The sequence below is a fragment of the Periplaneta americana genome, chromosome 9 (assembly GCF_040183065.1).
Source record: "Periplaneta americana isolate PAMFEO1 chromosome 9, P.americana_PAMFEO1_priV1, whole genome shotgun sequence".
Classification (NCBI taxonomy): Eukaryota; Metazoa; Arthropoda; class Insecta; order Blattodea; family Blattidae; genus Periplaneta; species Periplaneta americana.
In genome coordinates, this window is record NC_091125.1 from 92,937,129 (window position 1) to 92,954,917 (window position 17,789).

Below are 17,789 nucleotides of genomic sequence, written 5' to 3' on the forward strand. Positions count from 1 at the left end.
AAATAAATGTTGTGTCATTTAAAAACCCTGAGTACCAGAGCTTTAAAAATGGCGTCACAGCAGGTGACAAGACCATTAAAGCGCATTAAATTTTATGTAACATATTTTTTCAAATATAAAATTGTATCTTAAAGGGAAAAAATGGAAAAAGAAACTTACGAGGAAATGCAACCAAAGTTGTGTCATACTGTGCACCATAGCTTTAAAAATGGAGTCTGACAAGGACATAAATGAGCATTAAATGTTACATAATGTTATCACACATAAAAGATTATTTTAAAGGATTTTTTTATTTACTGGTTCTTCGCCATATTTAACTATCTTCTGCCCTTAAAATTGTATTACTGAAAATGCACCACTTTGTATATGTTAAATTATTTTATTTATATTATTGAAATTCTTTAAAATATAGGCTTACACGGTTATTCCAATGTTTATTACCTCCATGCCCCCCAAGTGCCTTCATGGCATGTTACGGGGATACCTTTTACCTTTACTGTCGTGTGTTATATGCGACAATATTCCATTCTTGGAAACGTCATTACTTGTAACAATCGGACTAAAGGCCGACATTAGAAATAGGCTACCTTCTCTTTCTTGTTTATTCGATTTTTGGAATCTGTAGAGTATAGAGGACGAAACAAGTCCTTTGCTCAAGTGGTAAGTGGAGGGGACAACTTCAATGACCACTCTGGGGGAAAGCATTGCTTGAAGGAAATGAGCGACTGCAGTGAGGGGATAATTTCTATCTGAATTCAACTGCAGTTTAAAATGCCACGCGCATATTACCCCTTAGCGATTTCGAGCCGATGCAGCCCGTAACACACTCCCGCACTGTTAGGGTCCGCCCATTCGCTTCTCTGTCTCCACCCAAATGCGCTGACAAACTCTACAGATTCCAGACACGGAGTTTAGAGTCACAGCATTAGTTTAGCCGGTGTTTACGTTCCACTAACGAAATGGTCATCTAGTCTTAGTACGAGTACATACCTGCTTCTCTGACAACTTGCTCATCGTACAATGTGGTTTCCCGAAACATGACAATTTCAGGTTGCAATGCATTTTCATCCTCCAATGGAAAAGAAAATGCAGACGATATTAGCAGTAGCACGTAGATTCCTAGTACTGCCATGACTGCGGCACCTGTGAATAGACGCAAGACGCCCACATAAATAATAAGGCATGTAAGTATTAAATTCTACAGAGAAAAATACAAAATGGAAAAGTAAAAATAAGAGGCAAAAGAAAACATTCACAATCATAATAAGGATACAATTAAAAGACAAAAAAGGTGCATTGAACGACTAGAGCGTCAGTTTTGTACGCTGGTAACCCAGGTTTAAATCCAACTACAATGTGTAGTGGACAAAGAAGATGCTTGATGGTAGGTTTTAGCAGGGCTTTCCCGTTTTCCCTACCGACTCATATGCTGTATGTAGGTATTCGTCTTAAATGGTGCATTGAGTACAACGCCTACTGCAGCAAAAAGAATTACTGCTACGGCGCACACAAGCATTTGATTACACGAGATAACTAATTTTCTATATCAATTTTGAAAGCTCGTCTGGCTACATATAGAAAAGAAGGAAATCCCTTCCTGTTGCTCCAAAAATGTGAAAGAAGCTGTATTACAATTGAAAAATATGCAAGTTTTGAGTAGTAAACGCAAGCAATTTCTGTGTATTCATATTAATAGTGAAATCGTTACCGTATGTTAACATCTCGAACTAATTTCCAATATTTGTCCAATGAACATTTAAAATGTATTAAATATAGTTTAAGTAGGTTATAATTTGAAACTTTAACGAAGAGGAATGTGTATTTTATTTATTTTCTTTGCTTTTTTATTATCACTGATTTTGTGCTTTTGTGTTATCTTTTATCTTGCTCTATAGCCTACATTTCTATTTGTATTATTTGAATTTCAATCAATTTCAATTCCATTTTGAACCTCAATAAATTTATAAGATAGAAGTTAGAATGATAGACTAACATTACAATTACAAAATAGATAAAAATGATGAAAAATGTAAAGATAGGAGAGACAAAAGATTATCATATGAAGGGGAAAGAACCGAAAAATATAAAAACATGCGAGGAAATTACAAATATTCCCGTATAAAAACGTAAAAAATGCTGAAATGTTAAATTATAAACGATTTTAAAACTAAAACCATAAAAGAGAGAAAAATTAAGAAATTGAAAGACTCAGTAAATACATTTATTCGAATGATATGAGATTTCTCATTTTGAAGTAGTGTCTTCTGGTATTCCAAAATAAAATAGATATTTCTCTTCTCTGCCTGAAAGTTCACATGTAAGCATGTGATACTATGTCATTGGCTTTCTTAATTCAGTTATATCCCAGATCACAACAGATAGATCGCTGCTGTGTTAAATTCGTTTGTACTTTAAAGAGAACAACCGCCAGGATCGCCACCCGTCCGCCGTAAACGAGATGACAGTACAGTCGCTAATGAAATTCAAATGGGAATTATGACGTGACTCCTTATGTAACAACTAGATGGCAGCGTAGTAAACCTGACAAAAGTTGTTAACGTCAAAGCCTATAAGGCCTACCTATCTGGGGTATATATGATCTAGGGTTATGCGTAGTAGAGCGAAAGAATTTACAGTTTTATCTAAAAATTCAACAAGACAGTCCATCCTACATCAATATTTAGGTTTTTTCTGTAATTGGGCTAAGATTCCCTTCCACTATAATAATGTGGACCATTTCTACCTGAAGATTTTCCGTTACGTTTCGTGTCTGATGCTTATCTGAGAACAGTTACATGACAAAATATGAACGACAGTAACCTCAAGGTATAATGTATGAGAGATAAAATGTTACGTGATGTAATATAAAATATAAAAACATGGAGATATATTAAAGGTGCAATATAGATCCTGCCATCAATGCAGACCTTTGAGCGATGCATTAAACAAAACACTGTAACGACCAGCGCGAGAGTGTAAAGGAGTTCTTTCGACAAAATAGAGTAATGTTACTATCTTGACTGCTGTAAATATGACAGTCAGAGCTGATAATAGACAATTCTACGTCTTTATTTACGGGACAGCACATTATTACTGTTTTAACTCAATGCTTGGAATATTTTTTAAACTTTCACAAAGATAACACAACGTAAGCATGGTGAAAAGACACTTGATTCCCAAGAGTTAGTAAGATGATTTTTGGTGAACTGCTTACATGAAAATATCAGTAATAATAATAATAATAATAACAATAATAATAATAATAATAATAATAATAATAATAATAGCAGTAGTAGTAAAGACGGTGACATAAGTGGTTGTAGCGGTATTATTGTAGCAGTAGTAGTAGTGTAAATAATGAAAGTATTAGTATTAACGGTAGTAACATCGATAGTAGGCCTATCAGTATCCGAAGTAGTGGTAGTGGACTTGAAGTAGTGATACGCCAGTACTACTGACAGTAGAATAGCAGTAAGAGAGCCAGCAGAAGTGGATAATGAAAAAAGGAATAGCTACAATCCTACCATTCCCTATTACCTCCAAAAATACCAGCTAAAAGAGCTTGAAGTAATCGTACTTCTGGTTGGAGCAAGAGGTACCGCTACTCTCTTCATGAAAGATGTGTTTAAGGGGATGCGCTACTGAAAAATGACAGTTTTTGAAGAAATGTCATGTTTTTTTTTTATTTTACTCTTCATATGCTAAATTCCAATGCTCCATTACCACAACCTGTGTTTCAGCTATAATATGCACTATAAAAAACATACAAAACTCTTGTTTTATATTCCAAAAAACGGTTTCCAAAAATAAACGTTATTTTCTAATTTTATTTTTAAAAGAGTTATTTCTTGACTTAGATCATTGAAATTTTCCTGATTAATTCATAATCATGATTATAATATGCTTTTAAAATTTCAATACATTATCTCTTAAAATGTAGAAATTAGAAAATTCAGTAGCGCATCCCCTTAAGAGGCTTGGAATGCCTACATCTATTATTCCGGTTGTAACCTTAGCTGCATTGAAAGGATCAATTGCTCTCCTGAAGCATCACCTATATTCGAAATCAAACTGAGTTCATTAGCATTCTTTACTTTTTGTAACACTTACCTCTCTAAAACAGGTATATTTCCACTAATCTCAAAATATATTTGCTGCTATGTACTTGTAGGAGTTTCATTGTTAAAACAAAATCAATGGTTCAATGAACTTGTAAACATTTATATGGTTAAGTACTCTTTGTCCCTTGTGACAGCTCACGAATGGTGAGAAGATTTATAAACTATTAATAGTGTAAGTACATTAGCACAGTCAAACTAGGTGAATTCGAAGTTGAAGGGACGAAAAAAAAATTTGAATTACCCAAGATTTCCAATAAGAAAAGTTTCAATTGTTTTCTTACTTTCTACGCAAAGGCATTTTGATTGAAATATGCCAACGTTTCTCGAGAGAAATGGTTCAAACCATCCAGCTCAATTTATGAAACCTCCATAGAAATCGTAACCGAAACTTCTTGCATAAAAGATCAATTCAGTATAGTAAGAACGAAAAAATGTATTCAAGATTTTGTACAACATCGTAAAAACACAAGACATTCAATTTTTTTATATAAAAGTTTCATACTTTTGTATGTTTCTTTAGCATTTAATCTTTGATTCATGCAAAATTCTTGGCGTCTTTTGAGCGATTTAAAAAAAGGTTTCACTCACATTTTGTTGTCCTTTAAAATACGTTGAAAAAATACATAGAAACATCTATTCCATGTGCCTAAAAGTCCTTTTATGACACTATTAAAACGTATTGATCACACTCATACTTTTCCAATCGCTCTTTTATTGTCATATCATTAACTCAGTGTTTAAAAAATTGTCTGCAGTTCAGTTATGGTTTCTACAAGCAATCTGTTCCTTCCGTCGCCTCTCCATCACTACTTCTTGAAATGTACATAAACACATTAGGCCTATTTCACATCTGCGATCTATATCTGACAGTAATAAAAACTCTCTCAAAAATATTTTGACTAAAATGGACAGAAGGGTAACCAAAGTATTCATGTTTTTTTTTGTGTACAGCTAATTATAGCGACTTATCTACAGTATGTAAATGCTTGTAATTATTTTACGATAAGGAATTCCTTGGCGTGGATATGTAAAGAATTTTCGGAGTGGCTCGATAGTTGCATGAGCTATGAAGCAAGGATAGGATTCATTAAAAAAATTAGGGAAGAAGCCAAAGGTATAACAACAAAACAACAGGTACTTCAACGGGAATGTCATTAGTGACAGTTGATGTTTTTCAAATACCAGAATTAATTTCTAAAATCAATCCTCATTCTGTAATTATTCACTGACTTCTTCGTTTAGTCGCCCTTTCTTACTCCTATTCTCGATTGAAAAGTATAAATCAGCATATCACTACTTCATGAGTCAGGGAAAAGCTATCATGTTTATACTGTAACTTTGTAGCTAAAATAAATGTTCATTTCATTTCAAGCTTGCATGTTCTTTACCATTTTCTTTCAATCTCAGCACATATGCTTCTTATTTTCTCTTTTCTCGTCACTAATTATAAGAGTGATTGCTAGAGATTAACAACGATCGAAAAAGCATGACTAACAGCGCCCGCAAAGCCGAAAACCCGCACGACAATGTTGACGTAAAGACTGCTTGTGAGTGTTTTCAGACGTCGAGATTGATCACTCCCGAAGTCACGAACATCAAGCAGCCTTGAATCGCCATAGTTGTTTACACCTGACTTAACTTCTATCTACTTTGGCAACTTATATATGTATAAACAATCAAGCAGCCTATTTGAAACATCTCTACTTTTCAGTGTATAATAATCCGTTCCCCACTCTTTATTTAATTACTAGGCCCTTATTAAAAGACTAAGAATTTTCTTTTCATATGTTTGAGATCAAGTGTGCAATCTAAAGTAAAAAGATATTAACGCTATGTTTTATGTTTCTTAGAAATGCAAATTTATTTGAGAATTTTTTTTTATTTATATAACCATACGTAATATCATATAATAGAATCAGAACATTTTGATAACTAAGATACTGTTCTGTTTTGTCTTTTTGTCTCATTTAAACATTTATAATGTTATTTATTTCAATGATGTATGTTATTCAAAATTACGAAATCTTTCCACGCCGACCAAATGCTATTTCGAGAATGATGAGCGAGACTAGAAGCGCACGAGAATGACGAGACGAGATTCGAAAGACAAATACAACGAACAGAGCGAGCGAGAGCGGCAGTTAGTTTTGTTCATCTCTAGTGACCTAATTTTTTTTACAATTGTCATGTTAACATTGCAGTTCTTCTTCTAATGTAAACATCTTTACACATTATCCTCCTCGTAGTAGTAGTAGTAGTAGTATTAGTAGTAGTAGTAGTAGTAGTAGTAGTAGTAGTAGTAGTAGTAGTAGTAGTTGTTGTTGTTGTCGAGCGGGTCCGAGTTCAAATCCTGGTTGAGACAATTTACCTGGTTAGGTTTTCTGTTCCCTAAATTTTCCCCCTCAACCAATTGAAGCAGAATTGCTGAGTAACTTTCATAATTGGACTTCGGACATCTTTCGCGTTCATTAATTTGAACTTCAACTTCAAACTAATCATACATTATAGTGAATCACGGCATCACTAATTTTTATCTGAAATTATGTGTTTTGTTTGAAGTTACTGCATTTAGGTTCGTTTAATAATCATATTCCCGGTCGGACAGATTGGAAATAATTGTTTTCCCATTTACTTAATTTTTAACAAATTTACTGAATGTTCTTTAGTAAAGTAGCAGTGATTAATAAAAAAGGTAAAGGTATCCCCGTAACATGACATGAAGGCACTTGGGGGGCATGGAGGTAGAGCCCCATGCTTTCCATGACCTCGGCACTAGAATGAGGTGGTGTGGTCGGCACCACGCTCTGACCGCCTTTTACCCCCGGGAAAGACCCGGTACTCAATTTTATAGAAGGCTGAGTGAACCTCGGGGCCGTTCTGAAAGTTTGGCAACGAGAAAAAATCCTGTTACCACCTGGGATCGAACCCCGGACCTTCCAGTCCGTAGCCAGCTGCTCTACCAACTGAGCTACCCGGCCGCCCGCAGTGATTAATACAAATATTATTTAATAGAAACATCTCATTAAACGTCAAAGTCACTAGCCAACTAGCATCTTATTTCAATGATGAGTTTACATAGAGATCAAGCAGTTTGCTTTGACTGCGAAAGTGAATCGCCTTCATTGACGTTTAAACAATTTTTGGTATTGATGACTCTGAAGTTTTCCTGGTTCGAAAGCCACTAATTTTCGGTATAGTATTACTGCCAGAGTTCGTATAGGTCAGTTTCTCTTGGATGCTCGTCCAATTCATTGCGGGCTAAAGCAAGGAGATGCACTATCACCTTTACTTTTTAACTTCGCTCTAGAATATGCCATTAGGAAAGTTCAGGATAACAGAGAGGATTTGGAATTGAATGGGTTACATCAGCTGCTTGTCTATTCGGATGACGTGAATATGTTAGGAGGAAATCCACAAACGATTAGAGAAAACACGGAAATTTTACTTAAAGCAAGTAAAGCGATAGGTTTGGAAGTACATCCGGATAAGACAAAGTATATGATTATGTCTCGTGACCAGAATATTGTATGAAATGGAAATATAAAAATTGGACATTTATCCTTTGAAGAGGTGATATTGACACTTCGTAGATGTTGTATGATTATTCTTATATATTTCTATTTACTAATGAGGAAGATTGCGTGTATTTGTAATTTTAATTAATTTTTCTGTATTTAATTATATTTGGATTTCTATTAGATTAGTTGGTGGCGTAATTGTTAGTTTACTTTGTTCCATCTTCCATCTTTCGTCCATTCTTTCCTGAATTCATTCACCGATTCCTTCCTTAGATCTTGCCTTCTCTTTTTTTCCTTTCTACATGCATTCATTTATCCACTCATTTATTCATTCATTCAATCAATAATTCATTTTAAAATATATATTTTTCCCAAATTGTTTTTGTTAATTTGCCATTACCTCAATCAGACCTTCTCAAAAAGTTTATATTTTAAACATAAGGAAAATAATTTTATTCAGGTCTATAATAAAAATTAGAACACATTTCAATGTAAACAACCCTGATTGTCTCCTCCCTTCGGTGGTGGATTCACGCATGAGGAACGGGACATACTAATATTTTTAAATTATAATACACCCGAAGACTTCAAAAATTGTCACATAACCTCATCTGGAGAGATTATGCTGTACGGTGAGGTAAAAGGAAGTGGTTGACATCTAATCGCCCATTTCTCTGTGTCAGAGCGGAAGTAGTTGTGATACGAAAAGGTGAAATTGCGGTAACGTATGCTTTCTTCCAGGAACGTCAGAGTCAAGTATAAGTGAGAGTGAGAAATTACTTTCTGTGATAAGATAACTCACTTTAAAACAAAATTTTGTTTATGCTTTTACTTTCGACTTCGTTTACATATTACAATTGTTTGGGTAATGCAAACAACTTTTCTAACATGACTATATAATAGGCCTACGCTTGCTTCGTATTTGTGAGGTCCGTGTTTTGGCCTCAGAGTTTACTTTTGTCACCTAAATTTCTGATGTTGTTCAATTCAAATTAATTCCAGTGTAGTATTTCGATATCTTAATGCGTACTTATTCTTCAAATACCTTTTATTTACAGTTAGTTGCTCATTCCTTTCTCTTTCTGTAGCACCTAAAGTCGAAGAGATTTGGCTTATATCCCTGTACATTTGTGAACTACTTCGAGATCTAACATATTTAGAAGGAACTTTCGGTTGGACTCCTGTAATGTGAAGTCAACACGACACCGATTCTTTAAGTCAGCGTTTCTCAAACTATGGTCCGCGGACCACCTGTGGTCCTCGAGGTCTGCCCTTGTGGTCCTTCAAAAAAGACAGAAGAAAAAATAAAATTCAATCGAATTGTGTATCACACTATAGCTGAAAATCTCAGAGTTTGTAAATGATACATGGCAATCGCCTTTCACTTTTTCTCCCAGTACTGACATTTTATGAAATTTATTTACCCTACCCGTCTATCGCCTTCCCACTCTATTCTCAGCAACAAAAGAGGGATTTAAAACACTATGAAAGTGGTGTTTCTCGCCATCTTTTCCGTGCAAATCTGGCGCTGTGCCTGTTACCCAGCTAGGGACCACCCGAATTCATAACAGAACCAAAATACCGAACCTTTTCATGTATTTGTGACTTTCTTAATAGTTTCGCACATACCCAGTCTGCACATTCAAATGGTCACATACTGTACGTCGTACACCAATAATAGAACATGCAAAATTGCATCTTTACTTGTTGAAAATCGGATATGTTTCTGCATTAATTTTTTTTATTTCTGTTTTTGCAAATGACGATATAAGAAATTTTATTCCATTAACATTAACTTAATTAGTTAATACTAATATAAAATTAATTGAATTACATTAATTTCAATTAATTATTTCTACATTAAAATGTAAGTATACTGGTATTAAAATATGCTACATAAATGATAAATTTGCTTTCGAAGGGAACAAGAATAAGGTGGTCCGCGGAACTGTTCTGACTTTAAAAAGTGGTCCTCACTTTAGAAAAATTTGAGAAACGCTGCTTTAAGTTAAATCAACACACAATGTCACATTAAAAAAAGAACAGTTGAATTTAGACCTATTTCCCAGGGCGGATTTATACTATACTGGGGAGTAGATGGAACCGACAGCAAAAGAAACAATAATTCAGAATGCTATCTATGTTGTGATTATTTGTTATTGAGCAAAGAGATCGCTTTAAAACTGGAATTATACCTCAACGTCTCGCAAGTGCTTGCCTCTATATACTTGTTTCATCTCCGGACATAGGCACGGTTTCTTTTCAGAAGAAAATGGTGAACACTGCAATATCTCCTATTGCCATCTGCTCAGCTGCAACCTCACGCCAATGACAACAACATAATCGTGTAAAACATTCAGGTGTGATTCCAGCAACGGACTAGTGGCAGATGATGCTCAAGGAAGTAACGGTAGGCCTGCTAGAGTGCAACGTTTCCTGTTTGTCTCTGTGCCGAGAACGGAACTAATGATACCTTTGCCGTCATATGCAAACACTTTCAAATTCCTTGGTTTTGTCTCAGTTCGTTGGTACTTTGAGATGTTGGCTGGTGCCATTCGTTACATTGCCTTTTTACCCTCGTTTTTTCTTAGGATATGGTCCATGTTTCATCAATTGCAATGATCCGATAAATAAATGGTACTCTCACGCTCCTAACGATCAAGATGAATTGACTGGTTCGGAGGTAAAACATGGTAAGTGACTTTTAGTGTTTTGGAGTTATTAGGTAGGTAAACATTTATATACTCTAAGCAATAGTTTTTATAGTTACCAGGAAAGTAAAATCTATATACTTCTGGACTCTTCTAAACTAAGAGTATACAGTGCGTTTCAAGAGTCACGCATATTTTCTGCTGTAGCTAAATGGAAATGTTTCTCGAAAAACGCTCGGAAACGTCAAAGAGTATATATTAAAAGATACTTTTTTACAAAAACAAACCATTCTTAATAGCATTGTTGTGCGAGTTGTGACGTCATCGGAAACATTTTTAAACGACACCCTATATTTTTCTGTATATCATCTGAAAGATTTTATTATTCTCCAACTCTCAATAAAATATCATCGAATGCCTAGTCTGTACTGATTATTTTCCAATCACAAATGTTTAACATTTGTATGTCCTTTTCTAAATTATCTAGGCCTAAATATCGAAGTTTTCGCTTTTTTTTATTTATTTTGGTATTTTATTTTACGACGCTCTATCAACATCTTAGGTTAGTTAGCGTTTGAATGAGATGGTGATAATGCCGGTGAAATGAGTCCGGGGTCCAGCACCGATAGTTACCCAGCATTTGCTCATAATGAGTGGAGGGAAAACTCCGGAAAAACCTCAACCAGGTAACTTGCCCCAACCGGGAATCGAACTCAGGCCAACTGGTTTCGCGGCCAGACGCGCTGTTACTACACAGGTGTGGACCTTCGCTTTTTCAGTGGCCTTTGTCCATATGGTAGTTCTTCAATCTATCTTAATAACTCTGTTTCCTTCTGGGGTTCTCACTACATGTCCTAAACAAGTTTAGTCTTTTAGCTTATATTTTTACGTGTATTTTGAATTCCCTGTAGCACCAAATGTAAAATAAAATAATATGCGTTAATAATCTATGGCTTATGTATTTTATTTATGAAAGGAAACCTCAATCATATCCTTAATAATAAAAAATCAAATACAATAAAATATCAAACAATAAATAAAACATATTTCTAACGTTCAAAATATTACAATAAAACAGAAAATAATGAAACAAAGACGTATTCAGACAATTATCGGGATTCTGAGAACCCTCTATTAGTTTTTTATATGTATTTTGGTGAATATCTAAATTTTAAAATATGTAACTCATTTCTTTAATATTTTTATTATAAACCTACTTATATACAGACAACTAATTTCTTCCAGTCTATTTTTTGTTACTTTTCTGCAGTTGTAGGAAATGTCGTCCAGAGGCATCAGACGTCTCTATCTAAATTATGATTTGCAATGCCTTCAAAATACAGTTGGCGACATGAGAAATAGCTGGCCAGTGACTTGTTGAAAGTTATTTAAGAAATATTGCGTTTGAAAACAAGCTTCTAAATCCACCCAACTGTTACTTTGATTGACGTATGTGATAGTTGTTTCACCCTCAATACGTCTATTTATTCCCGTTACGTAATTTGTACTGAATATGTTCTACATTATCGTTCAGCAGGTTTCAACTCACTGTAACGACACTTCATCACCTAAAATAAGAGAAGATAATGTCTATAATTCCATGCATTTGAGGGACATAAAGCGGCCATGTAACATATTATGAAGAAAGTTACAAGCCAGTAAGTCTTTTCATATTTCCTCATGTTTTCGTTTCCCCCCATTTACTACCGTTAGTAGTTTTCATTGGTTGATTTACTGGTTAGCATACTCGCCATCAAATACAAATTATCGGTATACGGTGAATTTTTAAGGGGATTCGGACCGCCCTATTCCTGCATGTAATGTTAAATTTATTTCACTCCATGACCAATTTTCTCAACCTCAAATTTTTATCAGATCTTCCTACAGCTATTTTTCTCAACTATAGCAGAAGTGTTTTTAAATGTATTATAATAAATTATGGGTTAATTTTTTATTAACTGTTGCAAGTTAAGAAGAGAATTATTCAGTTCATAATTCTTTATATCGGCTATAAGAGGAAGTCCAGTATTTTAACTATTTAGATAATGACATTACTTTAATTATAATAGAGGTGTTAATATTAAACTTCAACGATATCAATGTGCACAATCATTAAAGCAAACTCGTAAAGATACAAAGATTAAATTTTATAAAGTAATGGTTGCGCCATCAAATTAAATTTGTATGGAAATGAAATGTGAATGGCATATAAGGAAGACTTAAGCAATATCCAAACTTATGAAATGGAATTCCTCCTATCAGTAAAATGCTGTACTGCACTTGATAAAATACGAAGTCAAATTTGAGAAATTAAACTAAATACATTCTCTATAAATTATAAAATTCAAGAATATAAAAATAATTGCAAAGAACACTTACGGAAAAGGAATTCTCCAAGATTACCTAAAAAGATATTACTAAAGACCTAAAGCAGGGCTGGGCATTACGTGATTCTGAGAAATGAGCGCTGTGTGCTTTAAAGAGCGCATCTTGGGAGCGCTGTGACGTAAGCATACTGTACGTCATTCAATGTCGGTGCAGTGTTGACTGCAGTGTGAGACGAACTTTGAAGACGGAGCTTCCGCTCATACACTAAAGCGGCCCGCTACTCCCAATGCTTTTAATGTATCATGGGAGGAGGAGTTCTTTTTGGTAGAGAGCAGTGGATTAGTGAAGTGTTAAATTTGGCATAAAACACTCCAACTGATTAAGAAGTTCAATATCCAACGACATTATTCTTTACAACATGCTACTGAATATGACAAATATGTTGGTAATGAACGCCATAAATTAATACAACTTATAGAAAATGTTTCTCAGGTACATTATATTAGAGTATCTATTTGATATTTACATTGCATTATAAGTTATTATACATTTAGTAATATATAATTTTAAATTATACAAGTATTATGATATATCATAGTATAGTATATTGCAGTTCATGATATATCATACATCATATTATATATCATGAACTGTAATATACTATACTATGATATAGGCCTATCATAATACTTGTATAATTTAAAATTATATATTACTAAATGTACTATAATAACTTATAATGCAATATAAATATCGAATAGATACTGTAATATAATGTACCTGAGAAACATGTTTTTTAAGTTGTATTAATTTATGGTCATATCATATCATATCATATCATATCATATCATATCATATCATATCATATCATATCATATCATATCATATCATATCATATCATATCATACCATATATTATATTATATTATATTATATTATATTATATTATATTATATTATATTATAGTATATTATATATTAACAGGATGACAATAATGCACTTAGTGAATTGGCTATGAGAATTACCTACAAAATTTGCCACGAAATTGCAAAGGAATTGAAAACGTTCAACGAAGGTGAATTCATCAAGCGATGTTTAATTATATTGGCAGATGAACTCTGTCCACAGCAAGTAGGGGAAGTGGAAGCCATACGCCTGTCTCGTAGAACCGTGGTGAGGAGATTGCAGTATGTGCGTATGGGTTATGTAAATAAGCCTAATGATTTGTGTGTGTGCATAGAGCGAAGTTTATTTAATTAAATTAATAAGAGTGTTATAAATTCTGTAATGTACAATGGATTGATGTAATATTCTTATAAACTATTATGTACTGACAGACTGAATGAATAGAACAACCGTGGCTCCTGTTATATTAATGCAGGGAAGGTAGCTGTAATGTGAGTCCGCCACTGATTGAGCGTTCTGCTCTGGCTTGGAATTGAAGTGCCTTGCGGAGCGAGAGCAGCTCTGGCCGGCTCGACTGAGCCGCTCTCATGCCCGGCCCTGACCTAAAGGAAAACGAGATGAGGGACGTCCAAGGAAAAGGTGAAATTGAGGCAAAAGAAAAAGAAGAAACTTTTTTATCAGAATTGAGAACAATCAGTGAGAAACATGTGGTGAAAAATTGCTTAATTTATGTTTGACACAAGCTTATAAAATAGGGTATAAATTATCATTACAGAGATAGGATATTCCGACCAATTTAAAGCAATAAAAATCCTTTTTACAGCTCAATTCGAGTATATATTTGTGCGTACTGTTTTTCAGATTTCTGTAAAAAATAATACCTATGAAACGATTTTTGGAAACGTGAGACCGGTACAGGTTAACAAATGCCCTAACTCCTTGAAAGCTAGATGATGATTATGATGAAGTCCACACCTGTGGAGTAACGGTTAGCGCGTCTAGCCGCGAAACTAGGTGGCCCGGATTCGATTCCCGGTCGGAGCAAGTTACCTGGTTGAGGTTTTTTCCGGGGTTTTCTCTCAACCCAATATGAGCAAATGCTGGGTAACTTTCGGTGTTGGACCCCGGACTCATTTCACCGGCATTATCACCTTCATCTCATTCAGACGCTAAATAACCTAAGCTGTTGATGAAGCGTCGTAAAATAATCTACTAAAAAAATTATGATGAAGACGACGACGACGACGTCAAAACAATAACTTTATCTAGAAATGTGAAATTAAAAATAAATTATAAAATGTAATAAATCGGTTTTGCAATAAATAAAATGGGTAATAAATATGACTCAATACACAAATGAAAACAACTACAATAAATACAGTGACTAATTTATATTTTAATAATTACTTTACACGCCCAATAGAGAAGATTAAAAATTCCTCTTCCACGAGTTACCACTCATAACTGCCCTGAACTTATTTTAGATACATTTTCCATTGTTTAACACTCACTTCTAACTTTCTTTCTCGGCTATGAAGTCCGCTGTCGACCTTGGCCTAAGGCCATTTCTGAACTTTCTCTCGACCTATAACTGCACGGACACACGACCCTTTTTAACAACAGAGGCTATTCGTAGGCAACGAAATGCCATGCATAACGGAGCAATGGTGAAGAAATGATAAAGTATCAGAAGTTCTCAGGCCAACATTATGTCGAAACTTTAACCACTACAAATCTCATAAAACCTCCTCGGAAGACGTAGGAGTCAGGTTCGAATCAGAAATGAGTGAGGACAGAAAAGTAGTTGAAAGGGGGAGGGAAGAGACTGTTCTATAGGCCGCTTTATACATGATACGTTTCATAGAATGTGTCCAGAATTGAATCCCGGTACGGGAAAAACCAAAGCTCACGAACAAAAACTGCCCCACAATTGGTTGTTCACCAAAAATCTCACAATATTTTACTCTGGATTGAACCTGACTTTATGAAATGAGAAGTCGTGAGCAGAGTAACTTGGATATGATAGAGTTCAAATTAATAGTGACTCACAATGTATTGTAGCTAGTAGTAGCGAGCTGGACTCCTAAAAAAGTTTTGCTAAATTTCCCCAGCTGTGGCGAATATCAGGTAATCCCAAGGCAAATTCTCGGACTCATCTAGCTATCAGCAGTTCCACAGAAGCTTAGATAACAGCGCAATTGACAAAGCAACAGATTTTAACAAATAATAGCAGAGAAAGAAATGTTTGCTTCTATCCGGTTTTCAATCTGTATACTTCAAATTCATATCCAGCACAGGCACTGCTAAATTGGATCCTTTTACTATCACAGCTACCAACTTCGCCGGGCTAAAATGTGAGAGATGTACTTTATGTGTGTAGGTATGTGTGTGCATATCTGTATCCATGTACAGTCCGCATTTCACGAGAAGATCCGCGCAAGGAATGCGAGTTTTCCCCCCACTCTTATAACTTACCCCCGACACGGAACCGGTCGGCCATTGACCGAGTCTTGTTTGTCCCAGCCGGCAAATGACATCACCCCCATCCACCAGCTCCTTCAAGAACGCCGAGTTACTGGCTTACTCTCTCCTCTTACCCCGCAAGAACCATACTCCCCTCGCAAAGATCCTCTAGTGAAATTTGGACAGTATGTATCCATCTACTGGGTGTTCAGTTCAAAATGTGTCATGGCTCGCTGTATGCCGTCATGTGGCTAGCCGATGAGCCTAGAGAATTCAATCTTCCTACACTTCCGCAGAGGTGTATAACCTAAGAGGCAGAGAAGTTGCCTAGCATGTACGGCGTTCATTCTGAAGAGTACATACCGATACGTACGGTAACGCCGGTAGTGGCAGGAATGTGAACTGTTTGGAAATACGTACTGCCGGGATATGGGGAGAGGGTTAAGACGATTACTTACGTATTTGTTGACATTAACTTCGACGGTCAACATGGACACGGAGCATTTGATTTGTGTTGTGGAATGTTACCGTACGCAACCGATGATAACAAATACCCTGCGTACGACTTGCCGGCGCAAAACACAGTTCGAAAGAGGTTATGGTAGCACACAAACCGTACAGACTGCCATCTGTTGCTATGACGTTCAAGTTATACCGTACACGTTCTCAAGTTCAGATTGAAGAACGCCTTAAATAATAGGCAACTTCTCTAACATATAAGCTGAAACTCGCTTCAAATCGGTGACCCAACAACAGTGACGTCATGACACACTTTGAAATGAACACCCAATATGTATTTATGCATCTACTGTATATATGTATGCATCTTTGCATGTGAAATGGAATGAAATTTCTGGGGGGATACTACGGTCCAGTACTGCGACATTTCAAGACCTATTGCGTTAACCTTAAATTTCCAAACCCACACCGGCTGACTACACTAAGGTTCGCTGCGCACCCAGGTTTCGAGCAGGCCACCCTACCCGTTCCTAGGTCAGCTCCCTCCGTGCTTCGCCAGCCTACTTATTATCCGCTTGGGATTTTTCCGAGATTTTCGCCAGCTGTGAGGCGAATTCCAGGCAATATCTTCGGAAACTCTCAGACTCATCTCGCCAAATACCATCTCGCTATCAGAAATTCCAGCGATAATAGGTAGCCGAGCAGTTGATAAACCGTCGTTAAATAATATAATCGATTATACTCGTAAAATACAACGTATGTCCACAACTGTGTACATGTGTTTATATCGTTTATTACGAAATATTGTCAGACTGGAAAATTCATAGACATACAGGAACATTTCTCATATCGTCACTGGTACACATATTTGTGTCTTTAATTTATGACGCTTTCCATTTGTCGTGTCGTGTTTCTGTCACTGTACGTGAATAATTACAATTAGAGTGCGGATTGAGAGTGTCGTCAAGTTGTCACTTGTGTTTCTTCCCTGTGTGCTGTCAAATGTTTTCGTGAAATATCATGTAAAATACGAACTTAATGAATTAACTTACTCATGTTCTGTATAGATTGCGTGAAAAATCATTTCGTTAGTGTGTTATTTTGTGATGATATGATCATGAAAAAATGTGTAAAATAAAATTATGGTAATCAATAAATTTATTATTTACACCTTCGTTCTTATCTTATAATATGTTATTTCTAACTAATAATAAAGAAATATAGGATTATTATGAAGTAACTACAGTAACACAGTTGGAATTAACATTGCTGCCAAACAAATTGAGCAATCATGATGAACTAAGCGGCTTTAAAATGTGCTAAAAATGGTAATTACTTCGTATG

At 35.3% G+C, this 17,789-nt stretch overlaps 1 protein-coding gene across 2 annotated transcripts in view; it reads right to left on the reverse strand.

Moving 5' to 3' along the window:
• Positions 1 to 17,789, reverse strand: part of LOC138706242 (zinc metalloproteinase nas-13-like) — a 53,698-nt gene that overhangs the window by 15,614 nt on the left and 20,295 nt on the right. For both annotated transcript variants that reach the window (XM_069835291.1, XM_069835293.1), the window contains exon 2: positions 991 to 1,143. In XM_069835291.1, the coding sequence (XP_069691392.1) occupies positions 991 to 1,143 (153 nt within the window). The remainder of the gene's footprint in view (positions 1 to 990; positions 1,144 to 17,789) is intronic.